At 45.1% G+C, this 14679-nt stretch overlaps 2 protein-coding genes across 2 annotated transcripts in view; both read left to right on the top strand.

Moving 5' to 3' along the window:
* Positions 1–282: 282 nt before the first annotated feature.
* Positions 283–5230, top strand: LOC134092286 (probable G-protein coupled receptor). The gene is made up of 2 exons (XM_062545090.1): positions 283–520; positions 3038–5230. The coding sequence occupies exon 2, from the start codon at positions 3150–3152 to the stop codon at positions 4626–4628; it is 1479 nt and encodes a 492-aa protein (XP_062401074.1). The 5' UTR covers positions 283–520; positions 3038–3149; the 3' UTR covers positions 4629–5230.
* A 5931-nt stretch (positions 5231–11161) lies between these two features.
* Positions 11162–14679, top strand: part of cav4a (caveolin 4a) — a 5906-nt gene continuing 2388 nt past the window's right edge. The window contains exon 1 of the mRNA XM_062545075.1: positions 11162–12012. Within this exon, the coding sequence (XP_062401059.1) occupies positions 11788–12012 (225 nt within the window). The 5' untranslated portion in view covers positions 11162–11787. The remainder of the gene's footprint in view (positions 12013–14679) is intronic.

The following is a 14679-nucleotide window of genomic DNA, read 5'->3' on the forward strand; positions in this document are numbered from 1 at the left end:
CATTATAAATTAAATAACTTCAACCCTGTTTCTCCCGTTCTTGAGGTGAAAGATATGCAGTCATGTATGCAGTAAAAAAGGTAACTCATACCTTCTTATCAGGCATATTTCAGTAATGGGGGCATGAGAAGCAGGGAATGTGTCTCTGTGTTTGTTTGTCAGGGCACCTCTGGACTCCTCCCCTTCCTCACTTAGACACTTCCTCCTCCTCGTCCTCCTCCGTCTCTGTGCTGTGATGATGGGCAGCACAGGCCAGCTGTGCTCAGTCAGCTCTGTCACACTCCTCTCTCCGCTCTCTCCGCGTCCCCTGACCCCCCTGAGCCTGAGCCTCTCCCTCCCTCTCCCCCTCCTGACTGGGGACTGAGGACTAACTAGCAGACTGGCTTAGGATGACTCGGACTCCCATTCCGAGAGGGTCGACAGGTACAGATCACAGATCAGAGGAGCCCAGCACTGAGGCCAGGACAACCACTTCATCAAGCATCAAGACCAACCAAATCCATTCTACGTGTGATTGCAGGTGAGTTCAGACTCCTTTCTAAGTTTTGTGTTTTTACTGTATGCTTGTAAAAACACTTTTGTTCTGTTATCAATTGAGTCACATCATGATAAAGTAGAAAACAATGTTTCTAATCAATTTACGGTGGATTATTAGTAATATAGGTTTTATATCAATATAGGAAAATAATCTGAGTTTGGTCTCAAGTGTAGTTTAGGTTGTGTTGATTTTGCTACAGCAGTGTAAGAAGTTATTCTCTACTTTTACTCTATCAGAAGTGACAGGTTTTATATTTTGTTCGGCATGTTTTTGTTGGAGACTTTTAATGATGTCTCAGCATTCATTTTGACGGCAGCCATATGGTCATATGAGAGGGCAATAAGCATACCTCTCCCCACACAGCTATCCAGGTCACTCTGAAGCTGAAATGTAAGAAGATCAATTACCGCAGGATGTTAATAATTATATAATGTCAAAAAGCATCAGTCAACATACCTGCTAGCTTATAGGCAACTGTTATTGGTGGTAGGAATGCACCCATTAAGACTTTCTGGGCTGATACCGATACTGATGTTTAAAATAACCGTTTCGCGGATAACCGACGGCGATATGATATTTGTTTGTTTGTGTTTTTGTTGTCTTCATTTCTGGAGTTGACCATACTGTTCAGTGGCAAGTAAACAAAAATAGTCATTTAAAAAATGAATTTCAAGTCTTTCATGTCTTCATATAGCACTATCTCTGAATTTCCCGCAGTCAGCAAATAACACACCATTTATAGGGCAAACTTCATGTAAATAAACCATCAGCCACTACCATCAGTAAATATTATAGAAATTTAGCAATAGCTGATATCAGTCAACAAGACCGATATTGGCTGATATTGATGTTGGGCTGATATATCGGTGCATCTCTAATTGGTGGTGTTTGCAAAGTATGTATGTTATTAAGTAAGCAGGCCTATTGTGTGTTTTCACAAGTTTTAAACAAAAACTGTTACACATCTTAACAAATAGTCATCAGAAGATATCAAAAAATATGATCCAAAATCAGTTGTCTGGGAACTAAGAGAAGGACCTGATAAACCCATAATGCTGGCTTGACTCAGTAAAAACAGTATAGCTTCAGTACAGAAGATTGAGTCCACTGCACTTCTGCTCCATTTGAGTCAAAGTAGTCTGAATCTGAACTGGTGATTAGAGTCTCTGAAAGCATTTTTTGCCTTCATTAGTGATGACCAAAAAAACGAGGACAGTCTTATCTTATATAACATCTGCCATGCAAAACTAGGGGAAGCCTCATCCTCTCGCCTCCCCCTCGCTCTTCCCCAATCCCATTAGCAAACATGAAATGTCATCTGTTATGGACAAGAGCTTTCTGCTCTGAAAACACATGTTACATGGCTCTCCGTATGCATGGCACATGGCATGACATGCCAAGGAAGGAACAGCAGTGTTTGTGTGTGTGTGTGTGTGTGTGTGTGTGTGTGTGTGTGTGTGTGTGTGTGTGTGTGTTCAAAGCCGGATTTATCTCTTCACACCCTCTGCCTTTTGTGTAATGAGAAGATTAGCAACACAATAAAAACACTAGTGTTTTATAGTGCACCCACACATACACACATACACATTACACACACACACACACACACACACACACACACACACACACACACACACACGCACACACACACACACAGAAACACACACAAAAACACACACACACACACACACACACACACACACACACACACACACACACACACACACACACACACACACACACACACACACACATCCTGTGAAGCGGCCCCTCATCTCTTCCCACACATACTTAAAGATATTTGGAGGAGAGCTGCACCATGGGGAACAGTACAAAAGAGAGGAGAGGACAAAGGAGGCACCGAAACATGGCACACACTGCCCCACATCACATCACTGTGTGAGGGCGGTCGAGGTGGAGGTGACAGTGAGACTGGTCGATGTGTGCACCAGGAAGGGGGGAGAGAGAGAGAGATAGAGAGACAGACAGACAGACAGACAGACAGACAGACAGAGGCCTCTGTAGCTGCACACAACAGGTCTGCTGATTATGCCTGCTCTTCAGAGGGTCTGCGTGGTGAAGAGCCGTTCAGCCTCATACATTATTCCCACTGATCAAGCTGGCCTTTGAGTTCCCACTGTCACATGCAACTGTGTGTGTGTGTATTGTAATCAGTGGTTGGAGGGGAAACACACACACACACACACACACACACACACACACACACGTGCAGGAAGGGAATGATGATGTCCTCTCTTCCAGTGAATATCACAGTGTCAGTTTTTGTAGTTTCATGACTGTTTTGGATCTGGGCTCACTACCAATAATTACTTATAATCAATTTCACGTTCCATTTCATGGGAGTGTGTGTGTGTGTGTGTGTGTGTGTTTGTCTGTGTGTGAGTAGCTTTAAACTCATGTCTTTTTAAAAATATAATTAAAATGTAATACTCATCAATATTCAAATGCAGTAATAATATCTCCATTATGTAATTCCAGGATTGTGCAATGGGGCCTCTGACCTCCATCTGCAGGCTCCTCCAGACCCAAATGAATAGAGATGAATGGAGGACTGTGGTGTTGTGATCACCTCCAGTGTTTCCTGTGAGTGATGGAGTATGAGGAGCCTTCAGGGCTGACCAAGGCCCTCAACGGCACCGTGTCCAATGGCTCCCTCCTCCACGAGGTCTCCCTGTCCCTCCCCACCCCCAGCATGCACCTGGCGGGCGGCCCGTCGGGCGGCGGCGCGTGGCGTGTGTGGGCGCTGGCGGGCCTGGCGCTGATGCTGGCGCTGACGGGCGTGGCGCTGCTGGCCAACGTGGCCGTGCTGGCGGTGGTGGCGAGGGCGGCGCACCTGCGGCGGCGGCTGGTGTTCGTGGGGCACCTGTGCGCCGTGGACCTGCTGTGCGCCACGCTGCTGATGCCCGCCGGCATGGTGGGCGCCTCGCCGCTCCTCTCGGGCGCCGGTTCCTCCTCCTCCTCCTCCTCCTCCGCGTCGTCGTTGGCGTCGCCGCTGTCGTGCCGCCTGTACGCCGGGCTCCACGCCACCCTGGTGGCCGCGTCCATCTTCACCGTCACCGCCATCAGCGTGGAGCGCTACTACTACATCGTCCACCCCATGCGCTACGAGGCCAAGATGACCGGACGGCTGGCGGCGGCCATCTTGGCTCTGCTGTGGCTGGTTTCACTGCTGCTGGGCTTCGCCACCGTGCTGGGCTGGCCGGCGGCGGCAGCGGCGGCGGCCGCGACCGCTAATGCCCACGGCGCTCTGAGGGCCCGCTCGGCGTCCTGCTGCTCGCTGCGCTGGAGCCACGGCGGCGGTCAGTGCTGGGGCTTCGCGCTGCTCTTCGCCGGCGTCTGCTTCTGCGCGCCGGCCACGGTCATCCTCGGCGTCTACGGGAACGTCTACAAGGTGGCGAGGGTGGCGGCGCGCCACCAGCACGGCCCCGTGCCCAGCTGGACCTGCAAGCCCGTCACCGCCGCCGCGGTGGTCGGCCTGCCCAAGCGCCGCTCGAACTCCGTCAGCAGCCAGACCACCATCATCGCCACGGTGGCCGGCCGCTGGCACGGGTGCGGCGGCGGCGCGGGGTCGTCGGGGGGTGCCCCGAGGTGGCGGAGGTCGCCGCGCGGGGGCAAGGCGGCCGTGACGCTGGCCGTGATCGTGGGCCAGTTCCTGCTCTGCTGGCTGCCCTACTTCACCTTCCACCTGCGGCTGTCGCTGACGGCCCCTCCGCACGGCGCGGCGTCCGGCGGCGGATCCGAAGCCGTGGCGCCGGTCACCTGGCTGGCCTACTCGTCCTTCGCCGCCAACCCCTTCTTCTACGGCCTCCTCAACCGGCAGATCCGCGACGAGCTGGCCAAGCTGCTGTGCTGCTGCCGGAGGAGACACGCTGGCGTGCGCCCGGCGCGGACCGAAGTGGCGGCCGTCCCCGAGGTCGTGGTGGCCCACGACGACGACTTCCTGCATTTCCTGCAGAGGAGCAGCTATCTGGAGGCCACGCCCTCCGCGTGCAACGGCTCCACCCCCAGGACGATGCTGGACCAATCGTGCGTTAGGATACCTGGACAAATACCTGAGGAACTTGCATGACGCACTGTGAAGCCACGTCTGAATGTGAAACCTTTCTCAGAGCAAGAAAATGTTTTTTTTTGTATGTTTTTTGTGAAATTGCCATCTGTGTGGTTGCTAAAAGGATTGTTTGAAGGAGGGTCTAAGGACTGATCCTCTAATGTCAACCTTACATTATGGAAATTTGGTAATTAATCTATTGTGAAGTAAAGTAATTTATTAACAAATTATATTAGTAAACAAATGAAATGAAAGTCATATGAAGGACCTTTTTTACGATTTTTTTGTATGACAGAACATAACTCATAACATAACTATGGAGAATTTATGACAATGTTCTATCAAAGTATTGTTGTCCAACATGATTAGGAAACACAAAGTTAAACTAACTGTTTCTCATGTAGTTAGACCTCTACATTCACAGTGCCCAGGTCTGGTTTAATAACCATACAACAACCAACTCAGGAACACATTGCTTCTACCACCATCTGAGTTTCTTTGAATGACAGAAACGAAGTAAATCTTTGGTAGGCAACCAATGTTTTCGTTTTGTATTTGACATGGAAAGTGAGAATGACATTATCAGCTGATGTGAAATTATTAAATATTGTATTGTATTAAAGCAAAAATAAGTCCGGTTTATTCATCAATTACATCAATAATTGTAACAATGCGTGTTACATTACAGAATGGATGGAACTAACCAATGGAACTAAAATGACAATTTGGTTTCAAATTGGGAGAGGGTTGCTGATATTGGAGCTCCCATCTGTGGTCTTAAAGCAATGTTTTGATTGGCCAGGGTTACTTGTCTCATTCTGAGCCACTATGTACGTACTTTACAGATTCAAGACATGTATGAACATGAAAAGTCAGCCAGGAGACTGTGTGGAAAAGGGTACTGAATTTGACTAAAAGTGTGAGAATAACAGCCTACATACAGTACATGCATCCCCATGCATTCAGTAGCACATCTAAGGTATGAGAGCAGCCTTTGACATGAGTGGCACGGTGTGGCCTCGTTGCAGAGACACTGCCCCACTCTCTGTGCCCTCTATGCTCTTTGTCATACATTACCGTTATGTAAGCAAGATAATCTCCCTAAACAGCTGGAAACCAACATGACTAAAACCCTTGCTTGACACTCCAGCCATGCAATCCCCCACCCCCCACCCTCTCACACACACACACACACAACAGAAAACAGACAACAACGCAATATGGCAACTACCAATACGGCACATCGCTCCACCTGGACGGTGATCGGACATGGACACAGCAGTGCGGTCTAGAGCGGGTGCTGTATTATGCTGGGAAGAGGAGAGAGTACGGTGTGAGTGGGACACTGCTATTTTTAGTGCCGGTGTTATACGGTAACTGGCTTCCCGTGTCAACTTGCTTCCTTGATGACGTTCCACGATTGATGACGTTTCTTCGACAGATGTGGCACCTTGATTTGTCAACTTTCTGATATAAACGGGAGACGAACGAATACAAATATGCATGACATCTTTAAATGTCAAAATTGGTTGTAGTAGGCTACGTGCACTGGATCATGAATATGCCATCGAATGAATATGCCATCGAATGAATATGCCATCGAAAAATTACTACCTAAATAAAGTAATTATAACTCCACGTGGGAGTCGAACCAGCAATAAACAAGGCTGCAAGATTGACAGATTGTTGCTCATCTATTCACGCCACAAACGCTCTTAGGCAACATGTGACGTTTAGGGTTATTGAATTATACCAAGTATATTATGATTGTAGCAAGTTAACACGCCTGATCATGTTATCTTGCTACCGAGTTATCTTGCTACCGTTGCCCAAGCCATTAACCCAAGCCATTTATCCTTTTAAGTAGAGAAATGAAGTAGGCTATTGTAAAACATCTACCAAATCCATGTTTACATGTCAGCAACGTTATCGTTAATACCCTATAAGCCTACGTGTTTACTGAGTTTTGACTATCCTTGTGCGTAAATGTTGCGTAAAATATGGAGACGTTAGACTTCTCCTGCCCATTGCATTTCAATGTCTGTGTTTCATGAACTGCATTCTTAAAAGGATAGTCTAGGCTGGACAAAAGGATACAAAATTAGACAACATATTTTTATTTTAGCCTATTTATTTGCTGCGTTCATGTGTCTCTGCTACAGACAGGTAGAGGTGGCCATAGCCTAGAAGTTACTGAAACGTTTGTAAAACTTAACCATGATAACCAACTTAGAAGGCCTACGAAATGGCTTGGGCAACGGTAGCAAGATAACTCGGTAGCAAGATAACATGATCAGGTGTGTTAACTTGCTACAATCATAATATAAATGGAGGAATTCAAGTGCCCTACACGTCACAGCTATTCTACAGATGGTTTGTGGCGTGACTAGATGAGTGGTAGGCTGACAATTTTGCCGCCTAGTTTGTTGCTGGTTCGAATCTCACGTGGAGTTATGACTTTATTTAGGTAATAATTTTTCGATGGCATATTCATGATCCAGTGCATGTAGCCTACTACAACCAATTTTGACATTTAAAGATGTCATGCATATTTGTATTTGTTCGTCTCCCGTTTATATCAGAAAGTTGACAAATCAAGGTGCCACATCTGTCGAAGAAACGTCATCAATCGTGGAACGTCATCAAGGAAGCAAGTTGACACGGGAAGCCAGTTACCGTATAACACCGGTCCTGGCAGCATTATCATTTAGTGGGCCGAGCAGATTAGTTTTAAAGGATCAGTCTGATTTTTTACCGGATCATGACAGCAGAAGAGAACATCCATCACTACTCTGGATGGGAGGATTAAAAACCGCACAGAGGTGAGCACAAAAAGAACAGCGTGTTCTTAATCACCAAATGTAATCGCGCTAAACACCCAAATAAACACGGAAGGCCAGCTCCACGGGGCCCCCGCTCATCTGGATATTGCATCCATTTACCGTGACCCTTCCACCCTTTAACCCCCACTTCCCATACTGCTCTGAGTCCTGGCACTGGAGATACGTTGGCATTCTAAGCTCTCCTGTTAAAGGCACCCTATGGACGTTTTTTACCTTATATATAATATAACAGCTTTAGTAAGTCATTTTGATGGAAAACAAAGAATCGCGTGCCTTTTATAGCTGGCAGTGGCCCACAGGTGCAGATCCAGCCTTGTTATTTGGCTGTCTGCTCCCCAGTCACATCTTGCGAGAATCATGAAACAAAAAATTGTCTTCACCTGTTGTTGTTTGGCTCCAAAACAAATGCACATGTGCCAGTGTTCTCAACTGGCGGGCTCAAGCTGTGAGAGGTATTTACAACTGCAAGGTAAAATATAAATAGTTATTGACTCTGGGAGGAGCCCAATAACAAAATACCTGAAACTGCATTTAACGTATGCATGGCCTATCCATATCAACATTGGGTATAAAACTACAGAACAATCATATGGCAGCTGGATTATCTGGACCCTCCCCCCCACCCTGTATGCTCTTGTATAAATCATTCAACTGCTCCCTTTCTTCTCTTTCCCGACTCCCCATCACCATCACACTCTTACTCTTCTGGCTGTCTCCCCTCAGGCACATCTCCAACCACTTTCAGCTGATCTGAAGTTTGAGGGAAACTGCTAGACTGTTCAGGAGGAGAATAGCAAAAACGGACAAGTCTTTAACAGCAGAAGATAAAAGTATAGTATCCATTTCATCCATCGTGTCTGAACATTGGGACACCTTGCTGGTCCTTTTCTGTTGAGAACCGTGCTCTGTCTTCGAGTTCTTCTAGTTTCACCATTTTAGTTTTGCCTGAGTCATTAATGTTTAGCATAGAATTAAAGAAGATTTCAGACTCATGACCAGCTGGTAAGCTGCCAATGGAATGAATGAACAAAGGTCTGCTCAACAACCATGAGTTGAAAGTTGAAAGTATCAATTATTTGTCAGAACTGAGAGTAAATCAAATTAACTTATGCAAAACAAATAATACAAGGCAAGCGGGCATTGTACCTACAGTATACCAGCAATCATTTGATTGCTTAAATATCAGGTATACATACTGTATATCCCCAATTATCAAAACATGCCCAAACAACTCTATGCTACGCTATGAGGCATTATGGAACATTTCACAGAATCAGAATGGAATGCCAGAGCTGTGGGCTTGGTCCAACACATATGGTTTGCCTTCGAGCGGCATTTCTCACAGACGGGGGTAAATGGGGATAGGAGATTATGAGATGATTCCATCATCATCAGCACTGATGAAAATGATGTAAAATTATCTCCAGTGAGGCAGCAAAAGCCCATAAGGACATTAACACATCACTCCACAACATTGTGGCATGGCACAACAAACGTTTAGAGTATTAATGTGAATATCATAATTAGACTACCATTTCACACACCCATGTTTCAACATTCAAATCACTTAAAAGTGCACTATGCACTTAACAAACTATATAAAGTTAAACATCTGATAAGCACATAACACAGGTGTGCATCTGTGTCTTGGATTCATGTTCATTTAGCAGTGCAGTTTATAATTGTGTTCATTCCCTGCCTTTGTTCTCCTCTCAATATGCTCATGCCTTTGTCAAGGGCTAGACTGATCAAGGTCGTTTAATTATGCCTAAGTGCCTTATTAACAGTGCCAAGTGTTCTGTGTGCTAGGACTCATAAACCAGTTTTCTCCAGACTTTCAGCATAGTAATCACTCCTCCTCTTGTTAAACTACACAGTAAACTTCAAAAATAGAATATAACCAAAAGTTTAAAAGAAATGAGGAAAGTAATAAAAAATAAAGATGAAGAATGATATTAACACTGCTTTCTGTCATTTGTAATACCAGTCAATAGAATATTTTGTCTTATCAATTACATTCTATTTTTTCTCAATTATCTAATGAGATTTTCTTCTGTGCTGTCTAGCTCCTTTCGGTTTTCTTCATACGGCTAAAGGCACAAACATCATACAAGCCTCATGACTGGAGGAGTATAGGGGAGAGGAGGTGGAGAGGGTCAAAGTTCAAGTGTGCCTCCCGTCTCCATGTCCTCGGACCACGAGCGCAAACACTCCAGGCCATCTGGTGTCTCTTCTCTCCTGCACGATGCGCAGACATTAGCCATTAGCACGCGGGCATTGCCGCGTCTCCAGCTATACATCCAGCATATGGACACAGCAACAGATGTACTGTATAGGCTGCTCTCGCATCTTGTGTCCTTGTGCTTCTCGCCAGCCGCATTTTTGTACACTCTGTTCTCGCCCTTTATTTATCTCCCCCTCTGTGTTCCACAGGCATTCAAACAGACGGGCATCACGTAAAAATAAATTTAAAAAAATTAAGCACTGAAATATATTGGCCACACATTTCAAAACCTATCAATTTAACACATGGTATGTGACACATTATATTGTCTGATATCATTCAGTGGTGTTTGTAGTCCTGAATAATCCTGGATATATGAGACAATCTGTGCTGCTGTGCTATATAGAACATACAACTTTTTAAATAAGATTAAAGTTGTACGAAAGGTCAACACTCTTGGCTCTTTCATTGGAAACAGATGTTTTAATGGGCCGGCTGACCGTCTTCCATCTCTTACTCATGGACATCATGTGGATGATCCTTTAATGGATCCAAAGGTTGGGGACTGTCGGAGGTAGACTTCAGTAAAAGCCCTGTTGGGACGCTGCACTTGACACTGTGCGGACCGGCAGTGAGTCGGCCTGACGTAGTTCACTGACTCTGTACACAGATCAGCCTTCCGACTCAGTGCCTCTGCTGCTCAGTACATTTCCAGGATTTCTCAGTGGGAGTGAAATTCACACGAGAGCCCTGTGGATGTTGCTGATGTCAGCAATTGTATTTGTTCACAGGAACTGTTAATACAGTATATAACAGATTAATGACAGCCAGCAATTTCAGTAATTGAGAATTCGTGGAACTACAAGCCTAGGAATTACAGTCCGCAGAAAACCCTGCATTCCTTGAAACTCCTTAAAAACAGAAATTTAACAAAAGCTTAATTGATTCAAACATTGTAAATTGTAAGCATTGCAAACATCTCAAGATCGCAAGGCCTCAACTGACTATTGCATTATATAGACGGGAAGGGTATTAAATGAATGAGAACCATGTCATTATTATCAGAGTCTCTGTCATGAGGAGATGCAAGGACATTTTTATATAGTCCAGACACTGTTGAAACTGGCAACTACACACCAGAGTCTTATCATACCCTATCCTTTTGAGTACAAGATGGAAAAAAAACCCTAGAGACCTTGAAAATGGTGCTGGCCAGAAGGTGGCGCCTCTGTATCAGTGCACTGTCACACGGCACGTTTGCCACTAGTTTAACTGTTGCTTTGATTTCCTAGCACCTGTTATCACAGAATGCCGTCGCCATAGATCTCAACAGACCAGCAATGCAAAGGCCACAGTGTTTATGGTACACATGAGTCCTCCCCAATAGAACCCCTTCAGGCCACGCTCTTTCATGAACAACAGGGTCACGTCAGGACCGCTCTCAAGCATGGATTCACACCTGCCTATAAGCCGGTGGCAGTGGAAGACATTCTCATGCTTCTCGCTCGTATGAGTGGAGAGGCTCCTCTTCCCTGAGGGGTCTCCTAACTTGACGTGACACGAGTTGCTGTGCGCCGCTCTCCCGGTTTGGCCCATCTGCTCTCCTCAGTGCCTCTCCCAGGAGTGAGGGAGTATTTACGGAGCACATGTGGAGCTCGGCCCTTAAGATATTAATAACGTCTGTATTGGAGGGGAGGGTGCAGGAGGGGAGTAGGGGGGCTGTGATCCACCCGAGCAAGCGAGCAGGGGTTTGGAAATTCCAGTCGGGGCACGGTCAGTTTCCCAATATAACCTACAGCGAAGCAGTGCCCATGCCGAACCAGGGTTTAGGCTGTCAGCCACAGTGTGTGTGAGTATGTGTCTGCCTGTACGTGAGTTGGTGGGAGCTCTAGACAGGATCAGGTGAATATGCAGCAGTGAGAAGGACTGAGTGGCAGTGTGTGGACGTTGGCTTCGCTAATTTGCTAGTTCCTCTCTCTCTTTTCTCACCCTTTTCTCCTCCTCTCTTGCTAGACCCCTTCCCCCTCTCTCCCTATCTCTCTATCCCTTCATTCCTTCTCTCTCTCTCTCTCTCTCTCTGCTGTTGTGAGTGTGAGAGCGTGTGTGGGGCACCATGATGCATGGAATGGACCATGAGGAGGTGGACATTGACCTGGACGATATGGACGAGCCACAGCAGACACAACCACAGCAGCTGCAGCAGCTGAGTTGGAAGATGCCTCTAGAGACAGTCCTGGAGGAGGAAGAGGAGGAGGAGGAAGATGAGATCTCCACTCAGAGCGACACCAGGCCCCTGATCAATGAGAGGGACCCACGGCAGATGAATGAGTGCCTGAAGGTAGAAAGGAACATTCCGTTTTCGTTTCTGTGTCCATCTTCAGCTGTCAAACTGATTCACTGAGAGTTTCCTAATGCAATAATGTCCAGGTATGTGCAGGTGGTGTTTAGCCTAGTTCACCATATCCAATATGACTTCTGGTCTCTGTGAAGGCTCTGTTAGAACAAAACGGTTTCTCTAGCCTACCTCAGGATGCTTAAGCTGTAGGGTTGTCCCACTGTATTTGTAAAAAGTACAAAGTGTCAGAAGTAGAATAATCACAATACATATTGAATCAATGACTAAATATCATTGTCAAATTGAGGCCTCTGAGTATTTATGGCCTAATCTGAAAGTAGGACTGGCAGTTGACATGACAGTATCCAAGCAACAGCTGGCAAACAACAGCAAGTAGTCTACAGACAGTAAAGGAGATTTGGTGCAGGCCCTATAGGATTTCATCTGACTGTCTGATGTGTTCTTTGCCATGTAGAATTTAGGATTAGACAAAATTAGATATATTACATTGGACAAAAGCATTTTAAAGTTGACTGATATTTAGCAGACACTTTTATCTAAAGTGACACAGAGGGCTGTTTCTAGTCTACCATATTTGGGTGGGCTGGTCTACATTTTGGGTGGGCAACATAGCAAAGCGGTCAAATTTGAACAAAATTGGCAAAAATGCAAACACAAGGAAGTCAATACCTAGCTTTAGTTGCTGCAGTCAACAGCCAGGAATGGGCAGTGTTTTTGATACATGTATTTAAAATACAAAGTAGTACTCTGTTATTTGAATGTTATTTTGTTGAGGAAAATGGCTTCATATTTTGCATCAACATGTACTTTATAGGTATACTTCTGTAGTTTAAAAATACTGCCAAATATTTCTGGTAATGTGATGACATTATAAAAGTGCAAAACAATGAATGTAGCCTCTGTCTGGTGACTTAGTATCCAGACTTGTTGTGATCATAACATTGGGATTCAGGAAGATTTTCCAGTGCAAAATGAGTAACTTATATAGGTTGTTCACACACCCAATACACTCCCTCTACCAGCCACAAATATTTTTGAGAACTTTAATGATGAGTTTCTTGAGAACTTTAATCATCCAACTGTAATACATGGGACCGGTTATATTGGTCCCTGACAACATTGCTCAATCTGGGCACGCATTGACGATGTCAGAGACTTGTCTCCACTTTGTACCATTTGACAAGTTCAGTTGTGACTTTTTGAGTGCATCTCTGATACAATATTTAGGCTACGAGATGAAACAGGCCGGTCAGCATAGTTAATCTGTTGACTGTTTGCAAGTTATGGCATGTCTCGTAGGCAGTGAAAAGCCTTTGCTCAATCAGTGAGTCATTTTTTTTTTACTGTTTCATGACTATTTTTAGTACTTTCAAAATACAAATAATACAGTCTTTTATTTTGATACATGGTGTTGGCTAGTTTATTTTGATACAATTAAAATTAGGGCATTTGATATTTTATTTTTAAATACATTTTTGTATTGCACATGTATTTTTGCCCAGCCATGCCAATAGCTAGAGCTGCCACGCAGCTACAGTGCTACACTCCGGGGGCATCCCACTAGCATTGTAGCTGCCATGCTACTCTGTTGGCTGCAGCAACTCGAGCTAGGTAGCACCGATTGTTTTCTGGGTTTTTTCTTGTAGCAGCACTCGGAGACTTCGAGAAACAGATCTATGTAAAAAAATGGCCAGAGTTTACCTTTAAGGCATTACAAGGGGGGTTTACCTAACACATACACACAGGACATAGGCTACCAATATACTCAACACCAACAAATATATATCCAAACAGGGCTGGAGGCTGCACACTGTGCAGATGCGCAACAGAAAAAAAAACTTGACTTTGTTTGGGTTGGCAACTTGGCAAGACACAATGCTTGGGTAGACTTGGGTGGCCCAGCAGACTCTAAATGGTGGGAAACTAACCCGGTGCGAATGGTTGTCAGTCAATTCCTCCTCATTTTCACCGTAAACCCAAATATACTGAACCGGCTTCATCACTCTGGTGGGATAACACATGGTAACACATGGTTGCATACCTGACAGTGAAGTAAATCAAGTTTGATGAGTGAATTTGGCATCCTCTATGTGATATCCATTAAGCTATATGCCCAAAATCCGTTTTGAGGACCAAATGTGCCCCTGACTAGCCTCTTACCCTAAATGTGCCAAAGCACTGCTTTGGTTTTGAATAATTCACCATATTTCCAACAGTTTCTAGTAACTATGTGGTTAATTTAGGAGTAAACAATCAGAGGCACATCAATGTAAAGGTAGCCGATACTATTAGCTAATAGTAATACTGTAGCTAATACTGATAATTATTTTGCAAGGGAATTCATCGGTCAGCTTGTACACTAGAGACGAAAGACAATAATCTACATGTACAACTAAAATCAAAGAGCTGGCCCTCAGGTGTGTTCATTCGACCTACAGTAATCTGAGAAAAATTTGGACATCCAGCAGTAACGCATGTCTGAGGCCTAGAGGGCAAGAAGCAGGGAGGAAGCAAATCAGTAGGCTAGTGTCCAGTGGTGGAATAGTCAACAAGGATAAGGTGCAGTAGCCAGGAAAATGGGTGTGTTCACTGTCACCGTTGTGCCCTTGAGAAAAATACTTTTACACTAAGTTTCTCCGGGTAGCCAAG

The sequence above is a fragment of the Sardina pilchardus genome, chromosome 9 (genome assembly GCF_963854185.1).
Source record: "Sardina pilchardus chromosome 9, fSarPil1.1, whole genome shotgun sequence".
NCBI lineage: Eukaryota > Metazoa > Chordata > Actinopteri > Clupeiformes > Clupeidae > Sardina > Sardina pilchardus.